The sequence below is a fragment of the Artibeus jamaicensis genome, unplaced genomic scaffold (genome assembly GCF_021234435.1).
Source record: "Artibeus jamaicensis isolate MK-2021 breed Jamaican fruit bat unplaced genomic scaffold, CSHL_Jam_final scaffold_916, whole genome shotgun sequence".
NCBI classification, from domain to species: Eukaryota; Metazoa; Chordata; class Mammalia; order Chiroptera; family Phyllostomidae; genus Artibeus; species Artibeus jamaicensis.
The window spans coordinates 37,987,381-38,011,399 of NW_026522059.1; the positions used below are offsets into that span (position 1 = coordinate 37,987,381).

The 24,019-nt window shown below is 39.2% G+C and overlaps 1 protein-coding gene across 1 annotated transcript in view; it reads left to right on the forward strand.

Moving 5' to 3' along the window:
- The window catches only part of CPA6 (carboxypeptidase A6), a 242,701-nt gene that overhangs the window by 198,079 nt on the left and 20,603 nt on the right, over positions 1-24,019 (forward strand). Inside the window, exons 7-8 of the mRNA XM_037148967.2 lie at positions 3,770-3,880; positions 4,362-4,452. Coding sequence (XP_037004862.2) covers positions 3,770-3,880; positions 4,362-4,452 — 202 coding nt within the window. The remainder of the gene's footprint in view (positions 1-3,769; positions 3,881-4,361; positions 4,453-24,019) is intronic.

The window sequence follows — 24,019 nt, forward strand, 5'->3', positions numbered from 1 at the left end:
TACAACTGAATGGAAACAAAACTATTATATACCAAAACACCTAGAATATAGCTAATACAGTACTAAAGGGGAATATATAGCTTTAAATAAGTATACTAGAAAAGAATTAGGTCTCCAGATTAATGAGCTAAGCTTTCAATTCAAGAAGTTAGAAAAGAAAAGAGTGTCAACAAAAGAAAGAAACAAAGAAAAATCAATGAAAAAGAAGGCAAAGATATATATCTTTCCTATTATATCTTTGTTTTATATTTAATTAATTTCTGCTCTAGGCCTACATGGTTTACTGCCCAAGTAACAATAGAGAGACATAACGCTGAAACCAACACGAGACAAGGACAAAATATGAAACCAGAGGCCTATCTCACTCAGGAATATAGATGTAAATGCTAGCATCCTGATCCCAGCCAATGTAGTCAGAATACATATTATATCCAGATGGGTCTACACCAGGCATGTAGGGAGGATTAAACAGTAGAATATTACTTAATAAAATTGACCATAGCAACAAATATATGATCTTAATACTACATGAAGAGAGATTATTTGCTAGAATTCAACATCTGTTAATGACAAAAAATTAAAAACCTAGGACAGGGCAGAACATTTTTAATATGTTCAACCTTGACTTTAAGACTAATGTGAAGAGTAAAGGGTAAAAAGTAGCCAACACAGCTCTGAAGTGCAACAACACGGGAAGACACGTGCTACTGGACTCAGCAGATTCTGTGTAAACTGTGGCGTGGCTTGGTGACTGGATGTAAACCAAAGTGCAGTTGGGCAAGTCCTCCCACAGATGCAAACCTGATGCTTGACAGAGAACATGCTAACTCACTAAGGGAAAGACAAACCAGCAGCACAATTGGCCTTCCATAATGGAAAAATAAATTAATTTAATAAGTCCCAACCTCACATCATGTAAAGAATCCTTTCTAGGAAGTTTAAGGCCCATGTTTGAAAAACAAGCTTGAAAACAACCTTTCGAATGCGGGTGGGAGAGAGTGTGCAGCAGGAAGGAGAATAAAGGGGGAGAAATGGGACAACTGTAATAGCATAATCGGTAAAATATATTTTAAAAGAATAAAAGAAAATACAGGATATCTTCATGATCTTCAGGCAGAGATAAGTTCTTAAAGAAAACATATACATTTAGTGGTGATAACTTAAAAATCTGTGTACAACAAGGACATGATGAAAATAGGAAACAATAAGTTTCAAGAAAGGAAGATGTTCATGATGCATATAACCAAATGATTAATAGCAAAATATAAGAAGAATAAGAAGTTTAATAGAAAAAATAGGTAAAAATATAAATGAGCAATTTATATTTAGAACAGCCTATTATTATATAAAAAGCTATTTAATATAATTTGTAATCAGGGAAATATGAAGGAAAAAAAAAAACAACTTCATACCCTTAAATTTTTTTAATTAAGAATTTAACAATACCAAGGGTTGGTAAGTTTGTACAGCAATGGGAACTCTCATTCACTGCAGATGAGAGTATTTCTGATTTAGAGAGAAAATGGTAACAGTAAAGTGGAAGGTATGTAAATCCATGATTCAGCAAATTCATTCCTACATGTATAACATCAAAAACTCTCACACGTCTAGGAAAAATGTGCAAAAATGTTCATCGTGATACTATATTTCAATGAAATATTGAAAGCGACCTAAGTGTTCATTAACAAATTAAGAGATCGATATGTTGTTTGTTTACTTATAGTGGAACACTAGTTAAAATAAATAAATGATCAGCTTAGTAAGTGTCAAAAATATAATATTGGGGAGAGCAGCAGACTGAACGTTGACACACTTGATGTGTGAAATCTCAAAGCATACACATATACATTGTTCATGAATCTATATATGTAGCAAAACAAAACATGCATGGGAAAGGTAATATCAAATTTACGACAGCGATTAGCTTGGTGGAGGGGAGAAAAATGGAATCAGGGAGTGGTTAAAAGGAAGCTTTAGTTTTATCTACAGTGTCTCAAAAGATTTGATAAATATGGAAAAATGTGTTTGGTGGGCACATAGATATGATAGTCTTCTCTTCACTTTATTTACTTCAAATATATTGTAACTTTAAAAAGGAAGTTAGGAATATTATTTTAAATACAAAAGTATAGTGGTCACTTGCATTGAAGGAGGAGAAGGCAGGGTAAAAGAACATTCTCATGAACATCTCTAGCATAGCCTGCTGGTTAGGATGACCCATAATCCATGCTTGGGAAAGGTGAGACATCCCCAGTTCGGCCTGGGGCAAACGAGCCAAGGTTCCAGTGCGGGCAGGATAAATTATCTCGACTTTTTCCTATCCTTTTCTGCCCTGCTGCCCCAGCTCGTTTTTCTCCCATCTCTTCTGTCTTCCTTTCTAACATGGCATGGAAAGCCACTTTAAGGGGGGAATGTCACTAACCATATAGCTCTGTCACTGCCGTCCCCAACAGGCTTCCTCTAAGCATTGGGGAGGAATGCTTCCTCCATTCTTGAAGTGAAAACAAAATTTCTAGATATGGACAATTGATTATATATCAGAGATATTCCTATAGTTTGAAACATTAGACAATTGATGGAAATTCAAACATATATGAAAATTCTACTAAAGCTATTTAGCCAACAAATTATTACTGAGCCTTAAATAACAAGAGAACAGGAAAAATCACATTAAAGTTTATCAACTTGTGATGACCCCATAGATATTTATATTTAATAAAATTATTTAATAACTCTTTTCTTATGTCCTTAAATATATCCTTATGTTTTCATTATTCTATCTAATATAGTAATAGTTTCTAATAATAACTTGTATTATTGGATTGCTCTCTATGAACAGAATTCTCACCATGTAAATACAGAGCGCTGCTTACAATGGATTCAGAAATTCCACTTAATTACGTGTAAAGAAAGATTGAAATTTTAAGCATTAAATTTTCCAAGGAAGTATGTACATAATATTTAGGAGTTATTTTATTTTCCATCACAATCCAAATGGGCATAAAATTAAAAGTAATTCTCCTTCCTTATGTTGTCCCCTAGTCCTGCTGCCCAGAGTCAGCCGTTGCTATAAAATTTCTACCTGTTTTTCTAAGATACTTTATACATACACAAACATGCATCAAAAAGAACTTTTAAAAGGGGGATGATATTTCAAAATGTCTTGACTTGGTATATTCAATATTTTCTACTGAGGCAAAATCTATAGAGCAGAATCTTCAGAGCTGGGGTCAGACACAGCAGAAGTAACACCCAGTCACAAGAACAAGACGACAGAGATGTCATATTGTTCACCAAGCTTCTTATAGAAAAGCCAGGAGAGAACCAAGTGTCCATGCAATAAGTTCTAAGGCTTAAATCTGGCACCAGTTAGACAATTAAGTGACATATATAACTAGCTTGCATGTCATGTAAAGATATCAAACTGTATTTAGGTGTTTTGTCCACAATGAAATGGAATCTTATAAAGAACCGATTGTATAAAATTGTTGCGTTCTTAACCTAAAATGTAGCCATATCTAAAATACATCAGTTGGGCAAGAGACTGCCCGATTAATGTTTTGCCACCTTTGCTAGAATGTTATTCATAATATAGAGTTTGAGACAAAAGTCTCATCAAAGAATACAAGTATATGATGTTAAAGAGTATAGTTCATGTTATGTTACTGCTTTTTAACTCAACATATTTGGTGTTTCTATGGAGAGAAAGGATTTTCTAAATCTGTATTTGGAGTCAATTTGTAAGAAAACTGTTGCCTTTGCCTTCTAGGCTCTTCTAACCTATAGGAGTGATCCAATCATGAGGAAAATGATGAATCACCTGTATTTCTATATCATGCCTGTGTTCAACGTTGATGGATACCATTTCAGCTGGACCCATGTAAGTCACGTTGCCTATTCTGTCAAAGAGAGACCGAATTAATCATAGAAAACTGTCCCAGAACAGGAAGGAAGCTTGTGGGCAGCCAGCCCGGTGATCCAGAGCTACAAATGAAACCTCCACTCCTCCGCCATCATAGCAACCTTTTGATTTTGTTTGTTTTTATTATAGCTTTGCATAAATTTCATGTAAATAAATATTTCTCTTTTAAAATAAATTGTGAAAAATCACTAGTTCAGTCCATCTTATTCGATTTGCCTGTAAAGAAATGAGGCTGAGCTAAGTAAGGTAAGAGACAGCAAGTTTGTGGCAGATAATGGAGCGTGAACCTGGTATCTTCTTCCCATGCCCTGAATTGGTCTGTTCCAGAAGGAATTCTCCCCTTCAATGCTGGGGTTCATTCACTGATTGTGCTACTAAATTGCTTGTGAATAATCTTTTAACTATTCTTTCTGCAACTATGTTTTTAATTACATTCTAGGATCGATTTTGGAGAAAAACAAGATCAAGGAACTCGAGGTTTCGGTGCCGCGGAGTTGATGCCAATCGGAACTGGAGAGTGAAATGGTGCGGTAAGTTGGGGACTCATTGAGATTCAGATCCAAAGGCTCCACACAGCTTTTACACTCAGAAATGATGAGCTCGTTAGGACTCTAATGTACGGCTGATGTTTTTCTGTATGTGAAAACCTAATAGAGAAAAACATGAATATGTACATTGTTGCTATAATTTGCAAAACAAAATGAAAGGGCTTTTAAAATATGAAAACATCAAGGATTTAAATCTATCGACCCAATCATGAAAACTGAAAATTTAAACACCAATGTAAAAGCAGGAAACAGAGGAATACAGTCTCTGTCATTCGGAAACTGGAAGTTTGGTTTGCGGAGCAAATCTGGTTAAGTGTTTTCATGCTTTCACTGAGAGTGGCAATGATCCTGCTGTCATCTGTCTATGGTGACCAAAGCTGCCAGATTCCTGCTGAGAACCCACCAATATGTCAGCTCTGCATTAACTGGCCACACACACAGAAAATATATTTCCGCTCCCTTACCTGTTTCATTGGTACATACCTTTCAAGCACAGAAATAATGTCATTTGGAGAAAGAAAACTTGCAAAATAAAAAAGCAGGTAGGGTACTAGAGGGGGAATTAGCCATGGCTCGCATAGTGGAAGCAAAACTTTACCTGTAGCCATCTTGAGTTTTTAGCCGGGACTGTTAAACAAAAACACAGTTGAACAAGAGAAAAACGGTTTACCAATATGTACAGTACATGTCACATGGCAGAAACCTCATAAAAAAGTAACTCAAAATCGCAACTTAGAACTCTGGCTTACACAACATCTGCAACAAAGAGCAAAACGTTTAAGGAGAAATGGCAGGACAGAGGAAAGCAGTTTTAGGCTTCCTAGGGCAGCAAACTGTGGGAAGATAAATATGTGGGAGGAAACTCATGGCGTAAAGTAGCTTTAGATTCCTCACAGGTGCACAGGTGCTGATAAGAGTCTATCTCCAAGATAAGGAGAATTTATAGCATGTCTTTAGGTGGAAAAGGGGAAGGTACAGAGATCTTTTCCTGCATTTCCTGTTGCTTCATTGTCTGCAGCTCAAAGTAATTTTTAGGTCAAAGGGGCATATTTGGTGGGGACATATTTTGGTGTCCTTCACTGGTATTATATTTGTCAACAGAAGGGAAGAAAAGGAGAAGTAGTATCAAAAGACAGAGTCCTACCTTAACTCCTTCAAAACATTGACCATTGACCTAATAGAAAGTCTTTGTCTCTTAGAAATGAGGCCTGTCATAGATCACTCACTCTGTGATACTTTGGGCTCTGTATTCCATGCTACCCCTCCTGTCCTCACCAGCCTCAGACAGAATGGGCATGGGCTTAGACTGCCCCCCCCACCTCCCTCTGGGGAACCTCCCTTAATCGGAATTGGCAAATAAGAATTGGGTAGGGTAGAAAAAGAATATGGTTCTAGAGTATGAGATATGGTTTCATTCTACCATTATTGCTCAAATTATTTGGGTAATTTTCCATAATCTATATAATAATAATAATGCCCACCTAAAAGGGCTCTTATAGGAATTAAAGGAATGTACACATGTTTAATGCCTAATTTAGTCCTAGCTCCAGTGACCTTCCCTTTCTCCCTCTCCAGAATAGTCAATTCACCTCTGAGCCTCAAGGCGATTGTAAAACCACCTTTCCCTTCAGGAGAGTGTTGCGCTGATGAGCCATGGAGAAAGAAAAGGCATTGCATAAATACTATAAAGTGGTATTATTGATGACTGTTTAGTGTTAAGATATTTTTCTTCAACCTGGGCCGAGACAAGCTTATTCACATTAACCCCCTAAGGCTGCTGATTTTTTTAAAGTCCCTTTTCCCCTCTCTGATGGGACCATCGTGCATGCTCACAGGTGTGTGTTCTGTTTCACTGGTTGACTGCTACGCACACCCATACATGTGTCATACACAGGACTCCCACAACCATCTGAATGAGTGCCCTGAGTGGGTAACTGAGCTCAGTAACACTAGCAGTCCAGGCAGCTCTGCCTGGGTAAGGTTAGACTCTTGTTTATATCCAGTTACAAATAACTGTCCTGCTACCCTGGGTTCTTCTTCTCTTACCCTGTATGTTTCCTTCATCCATATGCCTTCTTTGATTTCTTTCAACTGCTATCCCAACTAGAATTCCTTTGATTCTTCCCATTTTTGAATCATTCTGATTCTTTCTGTGAATCAACACTCAAGATGTTGACAAGGGACTATGACATATGTCAGCTGCAAAATGACCTTGATAGACTGTTGTAAGTGATGCGGAAATGCAGACTGCCTGTCTGGGATCATCTCTCCTTCCAAACTTCTCCCGAGGAGATTCAGCTGATTTGGCAGGCAGGCAGACGTGGTCTTCTTCCTTCACAGCATCAGACCCGTCTCCCCACAGCTACTGGTTTGGTCAAGGGGACAGTGAACTCCACTGAGGGAACCGCTCTTAGGTCAAGGGCATTGAAATAAGTGAAATCCCAAAGTGAACCTCCAAATAAGCACCCATAGTATAAATGACATGGAAATGCCCAGGCCCATTGAAAACAACTGCTTCTTTCTCTTAAGTCAGTGCATCTCAAACTTAAAGTGTACAACACAAAACTGCTTTTTACCATGAAAACTCTGACCCATAAGTGTTATGCGTTAGTGCACTTAGTGTAGAGTAGAGCGCTTACAGCATACACATGGGAAAAAGTACATCTTCCCAATACTTCACAGCTCCCCCTGGGGACCTTCAGGCCATGAAATGGATACCATGGCTCAGAAAGTCCAGCAGAGGGACTCAAGTCAGAGTAGTGGTGGGAACCAGGAATAAATATGTCAATTGTATACATTCATTTTGAAAAGTTACCTGTGCACATACTCTCTGTGAAAGAAAGTAGGTATTCTTCCCATCTTTCCCTGCACTCTTTTTAGAGAATGCTGTGAACACTGCTTTTCTCTCTTTTATTTTTTTAAAGACTTTATTTATTTAGTTTTACAGAGAGGGGAAGGGAAGAAGAAAGAGAGGGAAAGAAACATCATTGTGTGGTTGCCTATCACACACCCCATACTGGGCACCTGGCCCACAACCCAGGCATGTACCCTGACTGGGAATCGAACCAGCAACCATTTGGTTCTCAGGCCAGCACTCTATCCACAGAGCTACGTCAGCCAGGGCATGCTTTTCTCCAAATTGGAATAAATCCAGAAGAGAAGCAAAAGGTTTGGATGATATCCATATTTAAGCTTTAGTCCCTTTGTAAATCAAGTGTTGCCTAAACATAAATTACTATTGCAACAACCTACAGAATTAAAGAACATGTTTGAAAATTGTATATCTGATAAGGGAGTTGTATTCAAAATACTAAAAGAACTCTTACAACTCAACAATAAAAAGACATATGACCCAATTTTAAATGCACAAATTATTTGAACAAACATTTCTCTAAAGAAGATATACAAATAGTAATAAGCATAAAAAGATGCTTGGTATCATTAGCCATCGGGGAAATACACATCAAGGTACCACTTCACACTTACTAAGATGGCTATAATAAAAAAGAAAGACAATTACAAGTGTTGACAAGATTATGGAAAAATTGGAACGCTCCCAATTGTTGGTGGGAATGTAAAGTGATGCAGCCACTTACTTGGGAAATCTGTTTAATAGCCCTGACCAGTGTAGCTCATTTGGTTAGACATTCTCCTGCAAACCAGTGGGTTCAATTCCTAGTCAGGGTACATGGCTGTGTTGTGGGTTCGGTCCCAAATAGGGGTGTGTGCAAGAGGCAACCAGTGTTTCTGTCTCACATCGATGTTTCTCTCCCTCTCTTTCTCTCTCCCTCCCCTGCCTCTAAAATATCAGTAAAAGAAAAAGAAATTTTCACAAAACTGTTTAATAGTTCCTCAGAAAATTAAACACCAAGTTACCATAAGGCGTAGCAATTCCACTTCTAGGTATATAACCAAGAGAAATAAAAACATTTGTCATACATTGACTTGAACATGCATGTTTATAGCAACATTATTCATAGCAGCCAAACAGTGGAAACAATGCAAATGTCTACCAACTAATGAATAGATACACCAAATATGCTGTATCCATACAAGAGAATATGATTTGGCCATAAGAAATAAGTACTGTTACATGGAAGAATCTGAAAACATTATGCTAAGTGAAATGAGCTAGTCACAAAGTAACAAATACTATATGATTCCATTTATATGAAATGTCCAAAGTAGGTAAGTCCATAAAGAGAGAGAGAGAGTAGATTAGTGGTTACCAAGGGCTGGGGAGAGGGGGCAATGGGGAGTGACTGCCAGTGGGTAAGGGGTTTCTTTTGGAGAAAAAAGAAACACAGGGGTGGGAAAAAGTAAGTTAATAATAATGTATAATACACGAATTAATAGATAATAGCACAAGAATAACCTGCACTTCATGTACTCTCAACTGTAAACCTACATTCGCCAGCCCCTATGTTTTGGAATTAGATAGTGGTGATGATTGAGAATATACTAAAATGCATTGAATTGTATGCTTCAAAATAGTGAATTTTATGGTATGTGAATTAAGACTCCATAAAGCTGTTCTAAAATTTTTTTAATTGCCAGTTAGGAGCTAGTTAGGCACTTAATGAAATATAACTACTTTTTTTTAGAACACTCAATCACCTAACATTATAAATTAGTGTAATATGGGGGAAACTGTACTTTTTTACAGCCCAGTTACTATGTCCCTCTCCACACATGCCCTTCTCCTGCCCAAACCCTCTCTTTCAAAAAAAGGGGGGACTTGTTTAGTTGGACAAATATTTTGATAGATCACCTGAGATGACGAGGGAAATTACTCCATAGCGCTTGTTTTCAGCCAGGGCCTGTGAGAGAATAGATGGTCACTGCCATCTTTCTAAGAGGATGAGTTCTTCCCAATGAAGGGCTTTGGTTTAGAGAGAGCTGTTCTAGCTGAGAACCTGAGCTGAATTGCAATAAAAATATAGGAGTTTCAGAGACTAAGTTTGGGGCAAAAAGAGAGGGTAAAAAAAAGAGAGAGGTAACATTGCTAAAATATCTAGAAAGGAACATTGGAGCTCAAAGATGTCTAATGAGGATTTTAATTAAATTTTTAATTAAATCCTCATCAGTATTGCATAACCACCACCATCGATACTATTCAGTACAATCTGCTTCACTGACTACCGTTTGTGTAATTGGACCTGCTATTTGAGGATGTGAGAAAGTGCTGAGACTGGCCTCCAGGTGAGCTCAGAAAAAGAACTCACCCTCATCAAATTTTCAGAGGCACAGAACTCACCACAGGAAAGCACTGCCTTACAAGACAATGAATTTATATCATTGAGATTTACAGACAGGAGTTGGATAACTTGGGTCTGAGAATGACATATAGATGGAATAAGATATCAGCTAGGTGGTTGAACTTGACCTCTAAAATCCCCGCCACTTCTGTTAAGGGTGATCCTAACACATTATATATTAATTCAATTTTAAATCAAAATAAATATATAAGCACCTTCTGTAATGCAAGATGCTATAAGTGGTACCAGAAAATTCTGAAAGACTTAATGAGTTCTTATCTAATGCCCAAGGAATTATTTGGGATTCTACAGAAATATAAAGGAAAAAATCTGTTGGCTTGTTCTCTTTGTTTTATAACCAAGTCCATATAAAAAGATAATTAATTTCCTGAAATCTCTTGCAGAAGTAGACAGAGACATTTTAAAATCAGAGAATCAGTGAGTTAAATTAATATATTCACTTAACAGAGTAAAGGGCATAGAATCCTAAAGATTTAGAAATTTAGATAATACAGGGTTTGCTCGCTGGTGGTGTTGATACATGGCTAACATTTATTAAAGATTCACCACCTGGGCCTGGTTGGTGTGGCTCCATGCATTGTATGCCAGCCTGAAACAAAAAGGTCTCCAGTTCGATTCCTGGTGAGGGCACATGCCTGGGTTCCAGGCCAGGTCCCAGGGAAGGGGGTGCATGAGAGGCAACCGCACATTGATGTTTCTCTCCCTCTCTTTCTCCCTCCCTTCCCCTCTCCCTAAAAGTAAATAAATAAAATCTTTTTTAAAAACAGGTTTACCATGTGCTTAGCATGTGTTAACTTCTCAAGATGAATTTCCCATTGGTCAATGCTAGTACGCTCCCTATTTAAGCGATGAAGAAACCAATATTATAGAAATTAGGAAACATGCTTCAAATTACACAAAAATTGGGCCCGTATGAGAAGCCAAGTCTGTTTCCAGTGCCCCTGCTTCTAGTCATTAGTGTGACCCTTAGGCACCAACTTACCATGATCAGTCAGTCTACTTGGTCAGAGCTGAACAACATGTGTCTACTAAGGAGTAGTTGATATCAGAATAATAATAAGACAGGGCCTGTTTAACCAAAATGATGAAACACAGATGAGAGAGAGATGGGGAATATATGATAAGAAGAAAGGAGAGGGAGATTCCTCAGTTGCTGTTTATGATCTTGGGACACCTCATTACGAAGCTGGTAGCTTGAATCTGCATGTGATGTCAGGTGCATGATTTCCAGTTCTGCGGGGAGAATTTTTTTCTCCTAGCCAGAGGTTGATATCTTCCCACAGAGACAGACTGCTTTGTAGCACACACTTCAGTTGAAAGTGTTGCTCTTTCAGGGCCCCAGGTGTATGCTTGGGTCTTGTTCCCCGTCCTGCGTGTTGAGAATCCAAATCCTGGCCCAAGCCTTCTGCCACTGCATTCAGTGACTGAATTCTCTTCAGGCTGAGAATGGTTGCAGCTTTTGCTTCGGCTGTTCTCATTCCAGCTCTCTCTCCCTGCCTGTTCCGTCAGGAATATTTGAGAACTCTACTGTGTATTTACACTGATTTATTGAATGCTTAGAGGCGTTTCTAGCAGAGCTTTATCACCATAGCTGCCACAACGCTGCCACACTGCCTGAAAACCCAGCTATCAATTTAGACATGAACACAATGAGAATTAGTGTTGGCCTGACTTCTTGGTGATGGTTTAAAGACCTCTATCATCCCCATAATTGCCTAAAACAATCCCACTTGTACCTGATCATATAGAATCTGCCAATACCAGGCACCTTTCCCTTATTCGCTGCCTCCTACAAGTAGCACCAAAGCGAAACTGTCACAGTTTCAAAGTAAAGGTTTCCAAATAAAAATATGCATCTTTAAGGTATTTCTTACCCTGGTTCCAAATGCTGTTTTTTAAATCCTTGTATAATATAGCCCTGGTGAAATTTGGGAAAAGCTGACAACGGATGTTGAAACTTAGGAAGAACTGGTTTATGCTGATTTTTCTGATTTTCTCCCTGGTTTAGGTGTTTTCTCTTTAAGTTTCTCTTGCAATGAGTCTGTAGTGCACGTCCTGGTGGGCACTCCTGCATCCATTCCGACCTCTTTCTTGTGTGACTTCCTATACTGCAAAGATAAAGACCATACTTCCTAGAACCCCTTAGAAGGGATCTGGGTGTGTTCTACCATTTAGCTGCCCTCCTTGTGAGACTTTAAATATGGAAGGAAATTGGAGGTCATTTTCTGATGGCTTCTATTGTCCCTGCTGCCCAGCACCATGGTGGGGGGTGTGGTTTACCTGGGGCAGCTTCCTCATCACCACTCTTCTCTGAATCCGCTACTTCCTCATCTTAGAAAAGCCCCTCCTGGTACCCTGCACGCTGCCTCTCGAAGGCTCAAACTGAAGTTTTTTACCCAATTACTCCGAAAGACCCTAACGCCTTTAAAAAATAATCCTCTGTGCTTAAACTAGCCACTGTGGATTCTGTGCCCTTTCATGAAGCCCCAACCAATGCAGAGCCTCTCAGAAGCATTTCATTTCCCAGTGCACATCTATTACCTTGGCCAAGAAGTTTATGCTTTCATAAGCTCTTTCTGACATTCTGTTTAATTTTTCTTTTTTTCTTTGTTTTCGTTATTGCTACCACCTCTCCCACCTTTTCATATTCAATTATCATGCATACTATTTTCACCTTTTAAAATAATGTAGCGATTAGAAATACTAGTAGCTATTACCCCTACCTTCTCAGTCAAAGAATATATTGTTGATTCCTCTTAGTGTTCCTCTTATCAACTTTCGACATGTCTTTGCAAATTGTGTTCTTTCTAGCATAGAAAGTTTTAAGACTGCAGTGAAAATCCTTCTGTTTCTAAAGCTAAAGAAAATATTTTTAAAACCTTTTATTTTCTTCTCTTGCTATAGAAACACATTTTGCTAATCCAGATACCGGTTGTATGAAAAACTCTTCATCTTCTGTTTTATATTTCATGTTTCTTATGCAAGACATACCCAAATTGATGTTCAAGTACAGCTGTCTCCATTTTCACCCCGCCATGACCCCCAGCCCCACCCATCCCCACCTCTCACCCTCAGACCTACCCTATTTGGTGTTCTCCATGTGTCCTTTATACATGTTCCTTGATGGCCCTTCCCTTATTTTCCCCCATTATCCCTCTTCCCTCATCCCTCTGGTTACTGTCAGTTTGTTCCTTATTTCAGTGTCTCTGGTTATATTTTTGCTTGCATGTTTATTTTGGTGATTAGGTTCTACTTATAGGTGAGATCATATGGTATTTCTCTTTCACCACCTGGCTTATTTCACTTAGTATAACACCTCCCCAGTTCCATCCATGCTGTTGTGAAGGGTAGAAGTGCCTTCTTTCTTTCTGCTGCGTAGTATTCCCTTGTATAAATGTACCATAGTTTTTTTACCCTCATTTACTAGCGGGCACTTTGGTTGCTTTTAGCCCTTGGCTATTGTAAATTGTGCTGCTATAAAAATCAGCATTTTGTAGCCACAGATTAAATTATGTTTGATACTGATTGTATATGTGTACACAAAATGGTATATTGTTTTATTTCTCTGATCATTCTTGTGGGTAAATATATAATAATTGTCATGTGAAAGATAATATCTTAGTTTAATTATAACATCTATTCTAACACTACAAACAAATATCTTTGTTAAAGTTTTTAGAAATGATGTTACAGAGTTTTAAAACCTGTAACTCAGGTTTTAAATAGCTCATTTTTGTAAGTCGCTAAAGTAACATTTAAAAATATTTTTACGTGATGCGTAACAGAGGTTACAGAATCACTCCTTCAGCTCCTTGAACATTGGGCTACTGATACTTCATTTGGTCACATAATTTTAAGTGATTCTGAAGCCCTGTAATTGTGTTGTTCCAGCAGGTGACATTCCCAGGTTGCTCAATCTCGAGAAGACCTCTGGTCTTGCTGTGGGCATACAAGGAAGGTTCTTAAACCTTTTATCTATTACTTCTTTTTTCACTATGCTGGTTGCTCTCTAGCATTGTTGCATTTCTGAGTTTACCAAAAACAAACTTCATCTCCCTGATAATTTTCCTCCAGCTGTATCATTTGCATTTGACAGGTTGTGTTATTTTTTTATTTTCGTAAATTTTATGCATCTCTAACTGCTTTGAATTTTTGGTTCCTGTGACTGTTTTTAACATCGCATAAGCATTGCAGCCTTATGTTCCCTTCTGGGTCACTAATGCTAATGATTTTTCTTGTATTCAGATTCCCAATTCCCTCTTAATCTCTATGCATATTTTTAATCCACATTTGTTTTGAAGTAACTTTCTATTATTAAAACAATCTCTTTTGCATGCTATTCTTACCTACAGAAATAGGAAACCATGATATTCTTTGTATCCACTGCTTTTTATAATTATCTGAAATGCTCTCCTGTGCTGAATAATGCTGTCTTCTAAAGCAGTTTTTCCCAAACCTCACAAAACCCTCGTGGTCTGCAGAACCCTAGCGGTCCAGGAAAAGTTATTTGGTGCCCCCGAAGTGACTGTCTCAGTCGTTTTAGGCTGCTGTAACAAAATACCAGAGACTGGGTGGCTTATTAAAAAGCAAATATTTAATTTTCACAGTTCTGCATGCTGGGAAGTTCAGGATCATGGAACCAGCCAGCCAATTCCGTGTTCAGTGAGGGCTTCTTGTATCATAGATAACAGGTGCTCGCTGTGTTCTCCCATGGTGGAAGGTGCTAGGGAGCCCTTTGGAATCTCTTTTTTGAGGTCATTAGTCACATTAATAAGGGCTCCACCTCGTGACCTAATCACCGTCACAGGCCCAACTTACTAATACCTTCACGTTGGGCATTAGAATTCCAACACATGAATTCAGGGGGGACAAACGTTCAAACTATAGTCATAAAGGACATTAAATGGTAGTATTTTTAAGTTGTAAGAAAAAAAGTCCTTTTACATCATAAGAAAAAATACCAAACACATTGTGTATGCTGGTCATCTGAGGTTATCAGGTGCACGCCTGAATTTATTTACTCATTTATTCAGCTACTAGTTACTGAGCTGGTTTTTGGGAAAAAGCAATAAACACAACAAAGTCAGGTTGTGAGGAAAAATATAATGCCAGGAGAATAATGGAGCACGCCAGGGGTGGGGAGAGTCAGCTGTTGTTTGTGTGTAGGGAAGACCACTCCGATAGGTGAGAGAGTGGAGGAGGTCTGGGGACAGAGAGGACGAAGGGAACGGCAGTGTCCAGGCTCCAGGTTGGGGCATCTCTGATGTGTTCAAGGACGAGCAAGAGGGCTGCATAACTGCAACCAAGTGAGTGGGGCAGGGTGGGAGGTGAAGTCGGAGCAGAGCCAGATACAAGATGATGTTTTCAGAGTAGGATGGGAAACCACTGCAGAGTTGTGAATTGAAAGGTGATATCATCTAACTAACTTTTTAAGATACTCATTCTGGCTACTCTACCAAATGGATTGGTGAGTGCAGATATTTAGATTCAAATTACACTTATATTGTAAATAATAGTGTAATAACTATGTATAACTTATTGATGTGATTACTTTGTGAGTTATATAAATGTCTAATCGCTATGTTGTACACCTAAAAATAATATAATATTGTATTTCAACTGTAATTGAAATATTTTTAATTTAAATGAGAGAGACACCTTCCAAATAATACAAATGTCTATCCAAAATCTTTTTTTTTTTTTTTTTTTTTTTTTTTTAAAGATTTTATTTACCCATCTTTAGAGGGGAAAGGAAGGAGAGAGGGAGAGAACTGGCCTGCAACCCAGGCATGTGCCCCGACCGGGAATCGAACCGCAGTTGCCTGGCTCCCAGGCCCGTGCTCAATCCACTGAGCTACACCAGCCAGGGCCCAAAATCTTTTTAAAAAAAAAGATACTTTCCTGTTGGGAACTGCCCTGCCTGGTTTCAGGAGCTGTAACCCCCCCATGGCTAAGGCTGAGTGAGCGACCTTGGGACCGTAAGCCACTAAAGAGCAAAGCTTATCTCTCTGGCAGAGGTACCTTCTCTGCTCATTTTACTTCACCCTGCCTGGCCCCCAGTGCTTGATCAGTTAGCCAATGACAGATAAGATTCCTCAAGGGAGGGATGATCTAAGACAGGTACGATTACTGGGGGCCCCAGGGAAGAACTTGGGGCTACAGAAAAAGGGGTGATGGACCCTCGCCCCTCTGCTTTGACATAGCCTGAGTCCTCATTCTGTCTGTAAGAAGTCTTCTAATCTCTTGGCTGCCTTACTTCCCTGCCTGACTTAAGCCTGAAACAATGACTTAAACCTGAAACAATGCTGGTGGTGGGTGCTGCCCTGTGTCGGAAAGGTCGGGTTCCCTAGGGCAGCAGACCTAAGAAAGAATGCATAAAATTCTAAGAAACCTACTTTGCTAATACCCTCAATTTAAATGATAAGGATCCAAGCAGGAAGCAAGTTTGTTCCTCAAAGTTTTATAGCCCTTTAACTATCTGACTCTGACTCAGAATAAGCCCGCAGAATTCTTTGAATGTTATCTATTGTTTAAGCATTTCTGCCTGACAATGACTGATGACCTTTATGTATACACCTGTATTCCTGTGCAAACTGAACCCAATAAAAGCCTGTCAAGGCAAGGGTCAGGGCGCTCTCCTCTTGAGAGAGTGGTCGAGGCATTCCGAGGCTTATTCTCCCATAGAGAGAGAAGCTGCACCATCCCTTTTCCTCCACAGGACTCAGTAGTCCATGTGAATTTGTCTCCTATCTCATCCATAATGCCACGGACACTGCGAGCCAGAGTCCTGTCACTTTCCCACTCGAAAGAATTGTTTTCAAAATATAAATTAACCACATCTTTAGACAACCATGACATACATGAGGGGGAACCCAAAAAAACCCGGAATTATTTTCTGAAGGACGGGCCCCTTGTAGTACAGGCTTCCCCCACTAGGTAAGTGTTATAGGAACTCATCTGCATCAGTGTACCAGCTGGCACTGTTGTGAGAGGCTGTGTTTGGCTTCAATGAATTCTTTTTGAAGACTCTTTCAACACACTTGCCCATTTCATGATGGGTGATTTATGCGACCACATCACACTGAATGTCAGCAGTTTTTGACCCAGAACAGCAGGACCCCCGTACCCCACCCTCCCTATTCACCAGATCTCACCCCGAGTCACTTGTTTTTGTTTCTCTGGATGAAAAAAGCCCTCAAAGGGGAACATTTTGCCAATGTGGAAGAAGTGAAAAAAAATGGCAGAAGCCCTAAAAGGCATCAAAATCTATGAGTTCAAAAACTGTTTACAGCAGTGGAAAAATGTCTCAAATAGATGTATTGCATCAAATGGACAGTACTGTGAAGGTGACTAACATTTAAACATATAAGAATAAATACACAATCTTTTATAAATAAATTCCAGTTTTCTGGGGTTCCCCCTCATATCATAATAAATTCCAAATGTGGATATATCTTTATTAAGTAAAGAGCTAAGTGTTTTTTTAAGGAACCAAAATTAAGATAAGCAAACATGCAAGAAAAAATATTTGCAGTAAATATATGAAATAAAGTTTTACTATCATTTTTATACAAACACTTCAGAATCAATCATTACATAATAAAATAATTGAGCCTACATGAAATATAAAAAAACTCCAAGACTCTAGGCATTAAATTTTTCTAAATTACAATTCATGAAAATAAACCAACATGATAACATGGGCAAACCCCTCTAATGAAAAATGATATTAAAATAGCCCTGGCTGGTATAGCTCAGCGGATTGAGCACTGGCCTGTGAAGCAAAGGGTGGCCGGTTTGACTCCCAGTCAGGGCACATGCCTGGGTGGCAGGTGAATCCCCAGTTGGGGGCATATGAGGGGCAACCACACATTGATGTTTCTCTCCCTCTCTTTCTCCTTCCCTTCCCTTCTTTCTAATTAATTAATTAATTAATTAATTAATTAAAAAAAGAAAACACACTAACATTAAAAAAAGAAAAATGATATTAAAATAAAACAAGGTAACATTTCATTTATTAAATTATTCCTCAAAATGTTTAACCTAACGTGATAACAAATGTGATAACCTAACAACAAGTGTGATAACCTAAGCTGGAAGCAATGGTAAAACTGGGAGAACATGTATCTCTGGAGGCATTAGAAAGCAATTTGACCAGACACATCAGAAATACCATTCATTCTTCCATTCATACAAAAACGAAAAAACCCTGCATACCTTCTGTCTGCCACACTGTGCTAGGCCCTTGGAAGCAGAGGCAAATCCAGCACACTCCCTTTCCTCATGAGGATTTAAATCACTGAGGCTAGAGTAAGTGAAGAGAAGAATGAGAAAGGAGAAAGGAGTGAAGAGAAAAAGAAAAGAAAAAATAATAAAATGTTATAGATACTATGTGGAAATATACATGCTGTATCTATGTGTGTATATATATATATATATATATATATATATATATATATATATAAATATATGTGATACAGTGGAAATATAAAGAAAGAAGGGATTATTTATCTACTTGATAAAGTCAGAAAAACCTTCATAAAAGAGATGATTGCAGATTTAAGTAGGCTGAACTGTGCAAAGGATTCAGTGTCAAGAGGGCAACCAGGTGGCAAAAGGTCTTGGGAATAGCAGCAGAAACAGAAGGAGTTTAATTCAGTTGAAGAAGAGCACTGGGACAGAAGAGGTCCCAGGTTCATGGTGGACATGCTAAGATGCAGCGTTATGCTGAGCTCTACAGATTTTATTCTAGAAGCCATGCTGGTCAAACTGAACTGGGACTATATGTATATGGAGTTATGTCACAAAGAGTCATAGCAAACCATCAAGCCATGTCAGTTTCACTTGAAGATTTCAGAAGGAGAATTATCTGATGTTAAAGCAAGCAAATATATAATTGAGTGGAGTGGACCAATCCACATGATTTTTAAGGTAAAACAAAGATTTCAAAGAGGTTATGGACTTAACAGTCTTTGTTGACTTTGCCTGTTAGGGGGGTTTTGATGGAAGAGTTTGACAAACACTAGATAATTAGAAGCCTTTCGAGGGAGGGGTAACTAGGAGCTCTTAAAGCTAGGAAGAAAAGGACTGATCTGAGTGTCACTGGAGCAGGAGTGTCAGTGAGAGGACAGGTTAGTAAACACAGCAGGACCAGAATCCAGGAGATCGTGGCTAGAATGGAGAGTTTGGAAACAGCAGCATTTACTTATGATGGGCCCCAGGGAGAAGTAGATGATGAAGTTCAGAGGGAAACGGGAGGACCTAGTTGGCTCCTCATCTGGCTGGAGTGACTGCGCATGAGAAAACAGGCAATACCACACTTTCTTTTGAAAGTGGGAATGGGTGCAACTTCTGTGGAAGGGTACTTGGCAATGTCGACAAAACAAAAAAATACACATCCTTTTGACTAATTCAGTAATTCTACTTTTAGAAGTTTATCCTATTGCTATAGTTACATGTGTAGAAAATAACTCATACAAGGATACTCATTGTAGCACTCTTTCTAACAAAAGGTTAGAGGTATCCCAAGTGTCCATCAACAAAGGACTAGTGAAGAAAATTACTCTACAGTTACACAGTAAAATGGAAGCAGCCAGAATTATACAGCTGTTTTATGTACTCGTATGAAAAAATATCCAGGATTATGCACATAGAGCTGAACAATGCAAAAGGTTTAAGATTTTAAAATATAAACAGTATTGCTCTTTGTGCAAAAAAAGTTTTTTTCAAAGATGGACATAGTAAAACTGGCTTTTTAGTTATAAATACATAGACTAAACCTGGCATAAAATAAGAAAGTAGTAAAACTGGCTGCTCCTGGGGAAAAGAAATTCATGGCTAGATGGGTGAAGGGGGAGCCATTTACCTGTATAACCATGTACATGTAGTGGCCACTCGAAAAATTTAAAAACAGTAAAAATAAGTTGTTATTCTTGTCTTAAAAAAACGGAAATGCAATTTTAACTAAAGTCAAGGTTCAGAATGTACTATTACCATTTGAAGCACTTCTCCTTTCATGTCAGTTTTTGTTATTTAGCCTAATTATGAGTAAAACATGGGGGAGCGGGGCCTAAGAGAGGCAGATCACAGGTCTGGGAGGAAGTCTCATTGCACTCCTTCCTCCCGGCATCACGCCTCCCTGACCCCACTGGCCGCCCCCACCAAATGGAGTGGGGTGAGAAATGCAAAGTTCGAGTTCCCACTCAATTATATAGTATCCAGTCTGAAAAACACCAAATGCACTGTCCTCCTTCATCATCCCTCTTGATATTTCCTAGAAGGGCTGAATATGAAATATAGAGAAAAAGTAAAGTTTTACACTGACTCAAAACATTTTGTTAAAATTTATTGTTTTATTATGTAGAAAAATAGAAAGTGCATATCAACAAAAAAAATTTAATTCATGTGACATATTTCACTAGCATACAATAACTGTTTTCTTACACTGGCATCTATTTAAAACGAGGTTCTGGCATGCCATTCTACCTGCAATTTCGAGAGATTCTAGAATGGCCTTCCAGCAAGTTCCATGACAAAAATAGCACTAATTTATCATTCATCACCCTTAGATTGGGAAGGTGCACTGGCAACAAAGACAAAGTAGTAATAGAATTCAAAATTAATTGATTCCCTTTTCTTTTTACACATTATCATTCTCAGGTATATTCTTATTCTCAGGTATAATTTTATTTGCATATATTCTGAGCGCATGCCAGAAACCTAGAAAACAACATTGTAGATCAGGCTCTTTGCAAGCTCTTACCTTTTATTATAACCTTAAATTGTAATAAAACTGACCTTCAGCTCCAAAACACAAATGCAATTTTGATGTGACAGACAATGTAGGACCTTGCTTCAGGACAGAGTGATTCACTCAGTAAACATTTGTCGAGCCCCTGCTATGAGCAAAGCACGACGCCAGGCAAATAGAAACACTATTCAATCCTTGTTCTTGGGAAGTCACAGCCCAGTGAGGGAACCTGGCATGTAAACAACCAGCAGTGAGCTGAGGCCCAGGGAGAGCTGACGACTAGAGGCAGGGACAGTGTCACGCTCACAGAGGAGAGAGGAAGGAGGAATTCTACTGGGGTGAGAGTGGGCAAGCTGTGGACAGGTGGCTTTTGAGCTGAGCCTCCCAGGCATGAACGGATTTTGATAGGTTTCAAGAAGAACTGGCCAGTCTAGGCTGAAAGAAAAGAAGAAACAAAGGAAAAGAGGTGTGGGAGGAATTGATGGAGTGGCTCTGGGAGGGGTGGGGCTGCGGCTGCTGAGACGGTTATACAGAAAAGAACATGAGCCTAAAAACAGTCCACTGACTGGGGCTGGACACTATGCTGAGGGGTTCGCACTGATGTTGTTACCCCTGAGAAGCCAATGAGGGTTTGGGAGTGGTTTGGAGGAGATAACATGATCTAACACCATCTAACTGTGGTTTAGAAAAGTACCCTGATAGCCGTAGGAAGGATGGATTAAAGTGTGTAGTAGCAGGGAGACCAGTGGAAAGGCCGTGGTGTTGTCCAGGTGAGAGATTATGCATGCCAAAATTAGGTACAGACAGAGAGGAGAGGTAGGAGAAGATTCTGGAAGGCAGAGTCTTGGAACACAGTGACTAGAGGGGGGCAGGGAGGGATGGGGACACTGTGGGAATTAAAGAAAACCCTAAGACCTTCAGCCAAAAAAATAAATCCCCCACATATTCAGGTAGAGAGCTTCCCCCCCCCCCCAAACCAAAGAGTGTTAATAGAGAGAAAAGAGAAAAAAGAAGAATCTGGAGGCATCCTCTAGTCTGGTAAATTTACTAGCTTATTTGATAAATATTTCAAGGGCGGTATGCTAGGTATAAGAAATATAAACAAGAAAAGGACATAATTCCTGCCTTCGAGATTGATAGTTTAGTAAAAAAGCAATTACATTAAACTGTGATAAATGCTATGTAGAGATAAAAGGTGCTTATAAGAGTATATTAGTGCCCTTTCGCTGCTCTAAAAAATCACCACAAATGTGGTGGCTTAAAACAACACACTTATTTTCTTAAGGTTCTAGAGGTCAGAAGTCCAAAACGGATTTCAGCAGGCTGAAGGCCAGGCAAACCACACTCCTTGGAGGGGGTTGGGGGTGTTCTAGAGGAGAGTCTTTTCCTGGTCTTTTCCAGCTTCTAGGGGCCACACCTGGATCCCTCATCTTGTGACCTCTTCCTCCATCTACAAGCCAGGGACAGAGCATCCGCCCTCAGCTGCCCTCTGCTCCTGTCACAAGCCTTCTCTTCTGTGTGTAATGAAATGTCCCTCCTATAGGACACTTGTGGTTACATTTAGGGCCTACCCAGATAACCCAGGAGGATCACCCCAATTCAAGAACCTTCATTTATCACATCTGCAAAGGCCCTTTCCCAGATGAAGTAACATTCACAGATTCCGCAGATTAGGACCTCACAGTCTTTAGGGGCCACTATTTGGCCAGCCACAAGGGTTGTAGAGAAAAGGCCCCTAATCAGGTCCCTTTATCTTGGAGGCAGTTCTTGGCCATTGAAAAGTTTTAGGCAAGGAAATTGCATATTAATGTTTGCAGTAAAATTAATTCAGGACTTCTGAGGATCAGATTGAAGAAGAGCCTGGAGTCAGAGAACCCCCTATGATAACCCAGGAAACTTTTGACTAAGACAATAGCAGATGAGTGGGCTGTACTGGAAAGAAATTTAAACAGTGGCTTCCACAGCTCTTTGAGGACCGTTGGATGCAGTAAATGATGTCTGCTCGGTCAATCAGGAGCCCTCCACCAAGATTTGTAATACAATAGCAGAAACCGATTTGGGAAGGGGTTGGAGGACTTTAGGCAGTAAGGGAAATTTTTATCTAAGGGCAATACGTTCTGAAAATTAAACAACTTGCCAGCTAAGTTTTAGATTGCAATCCATTCTCCGAGACTGCCTCAAAGAACAAAAACATCAATCAAATCACACAACATTTATCACTGAATTTTACCCTCACATTGGTGAAACAGAATCTAAGGATGTTAAGGAAAAGTGAGTATTTTTTCACACTAGAATTTTTTTTCATCTGGACTGGAACCACGAACCGTCAATGCTGGAAAGAGTCCTAGCAATCCTTTTCTAGCCAACGGTTCTCAGCTTCATTCCTACCCACGACCCCATACCCAACTGATGAGGAGAGAGCACACCCACTGTAATCGGCTGTTTCTCTCCCCCGTTATGAGAGCATATTGGAATAAATTAAGAGAACATTGGCAAGAAAATCTCAGATATTCCACGCAGCAACATTTTTACGGATATGTCCCCTAGAGCAAGGAATATAAAGGAAAGAATAAACAAATGGGATCTCATCAAAATAAAAAGCTTCTGCATGGCTAAAGAAAACAGTATTAAATTAGCAAGACAACCAACTGTATGGGAAAACATATTTGCCAATGATACCTCAGACAAAGGTTTAATCTCCAAAATATACAAAGAACTTACACGACTCCACTCTAGGAAGACATCGAACCCAATTAAAAAATGGGAAAAGGACTTGAACAGACACTTCTCTAAAGAGGACATACAGAATATCCAGAGACACATGAAGAGATGCTCAATATCGTTAGCTATCAGAGAGATGCAAATTAAAACCACAATGAGATACCACTTTACACCAGTCAGGATGGCTATAATAGACAAAGCAACCAACAACAAATGTTGGAGAGGGTGTGGGGAAAAGGGGACCTTAGTTCACTGTTGGTGGGATTGCAGACTGGTACAACCATTATGGAAAACAGTATGGAATTTTCTCAGAAAAATAAAAATTGACCTGCCTTTTGACCCAGCAATTCCACTGCTAGGATTATACCCCAAGAATCCTAAAACATCAATTTCAAAGAACCTATGCACCACAATGTTCATAGCAGCACAATTTACAATAGCCAAGAGTTGGAAGCAACCTAGGTGCCCATCAGTAAACGAATGGATCAAAAAATTGTGGTACATATACACAATGGAATTCTATGCAGCAGAGAGAAAGAAAGAGCTACTACCCTTTGCAACAACATGGATGGAACTGGAAAGCATTATGCTGAGTGAAATAGGCCAGGCATTGAAGGACAAATACCATATGATCTCACCTTTGACAGGAAGCTAAACAATAAAACAAACAAGCAAACAGAATAAAAACAAAGACACTGAAATAGAGAACAAGTGGGCAGCGACCAGAGGGGAGAGGGAAAGGAACTTAAGGGGAAAAAGGGGGAGGGATTTTGAGGAACAAGTATGAAAGACACAGAGA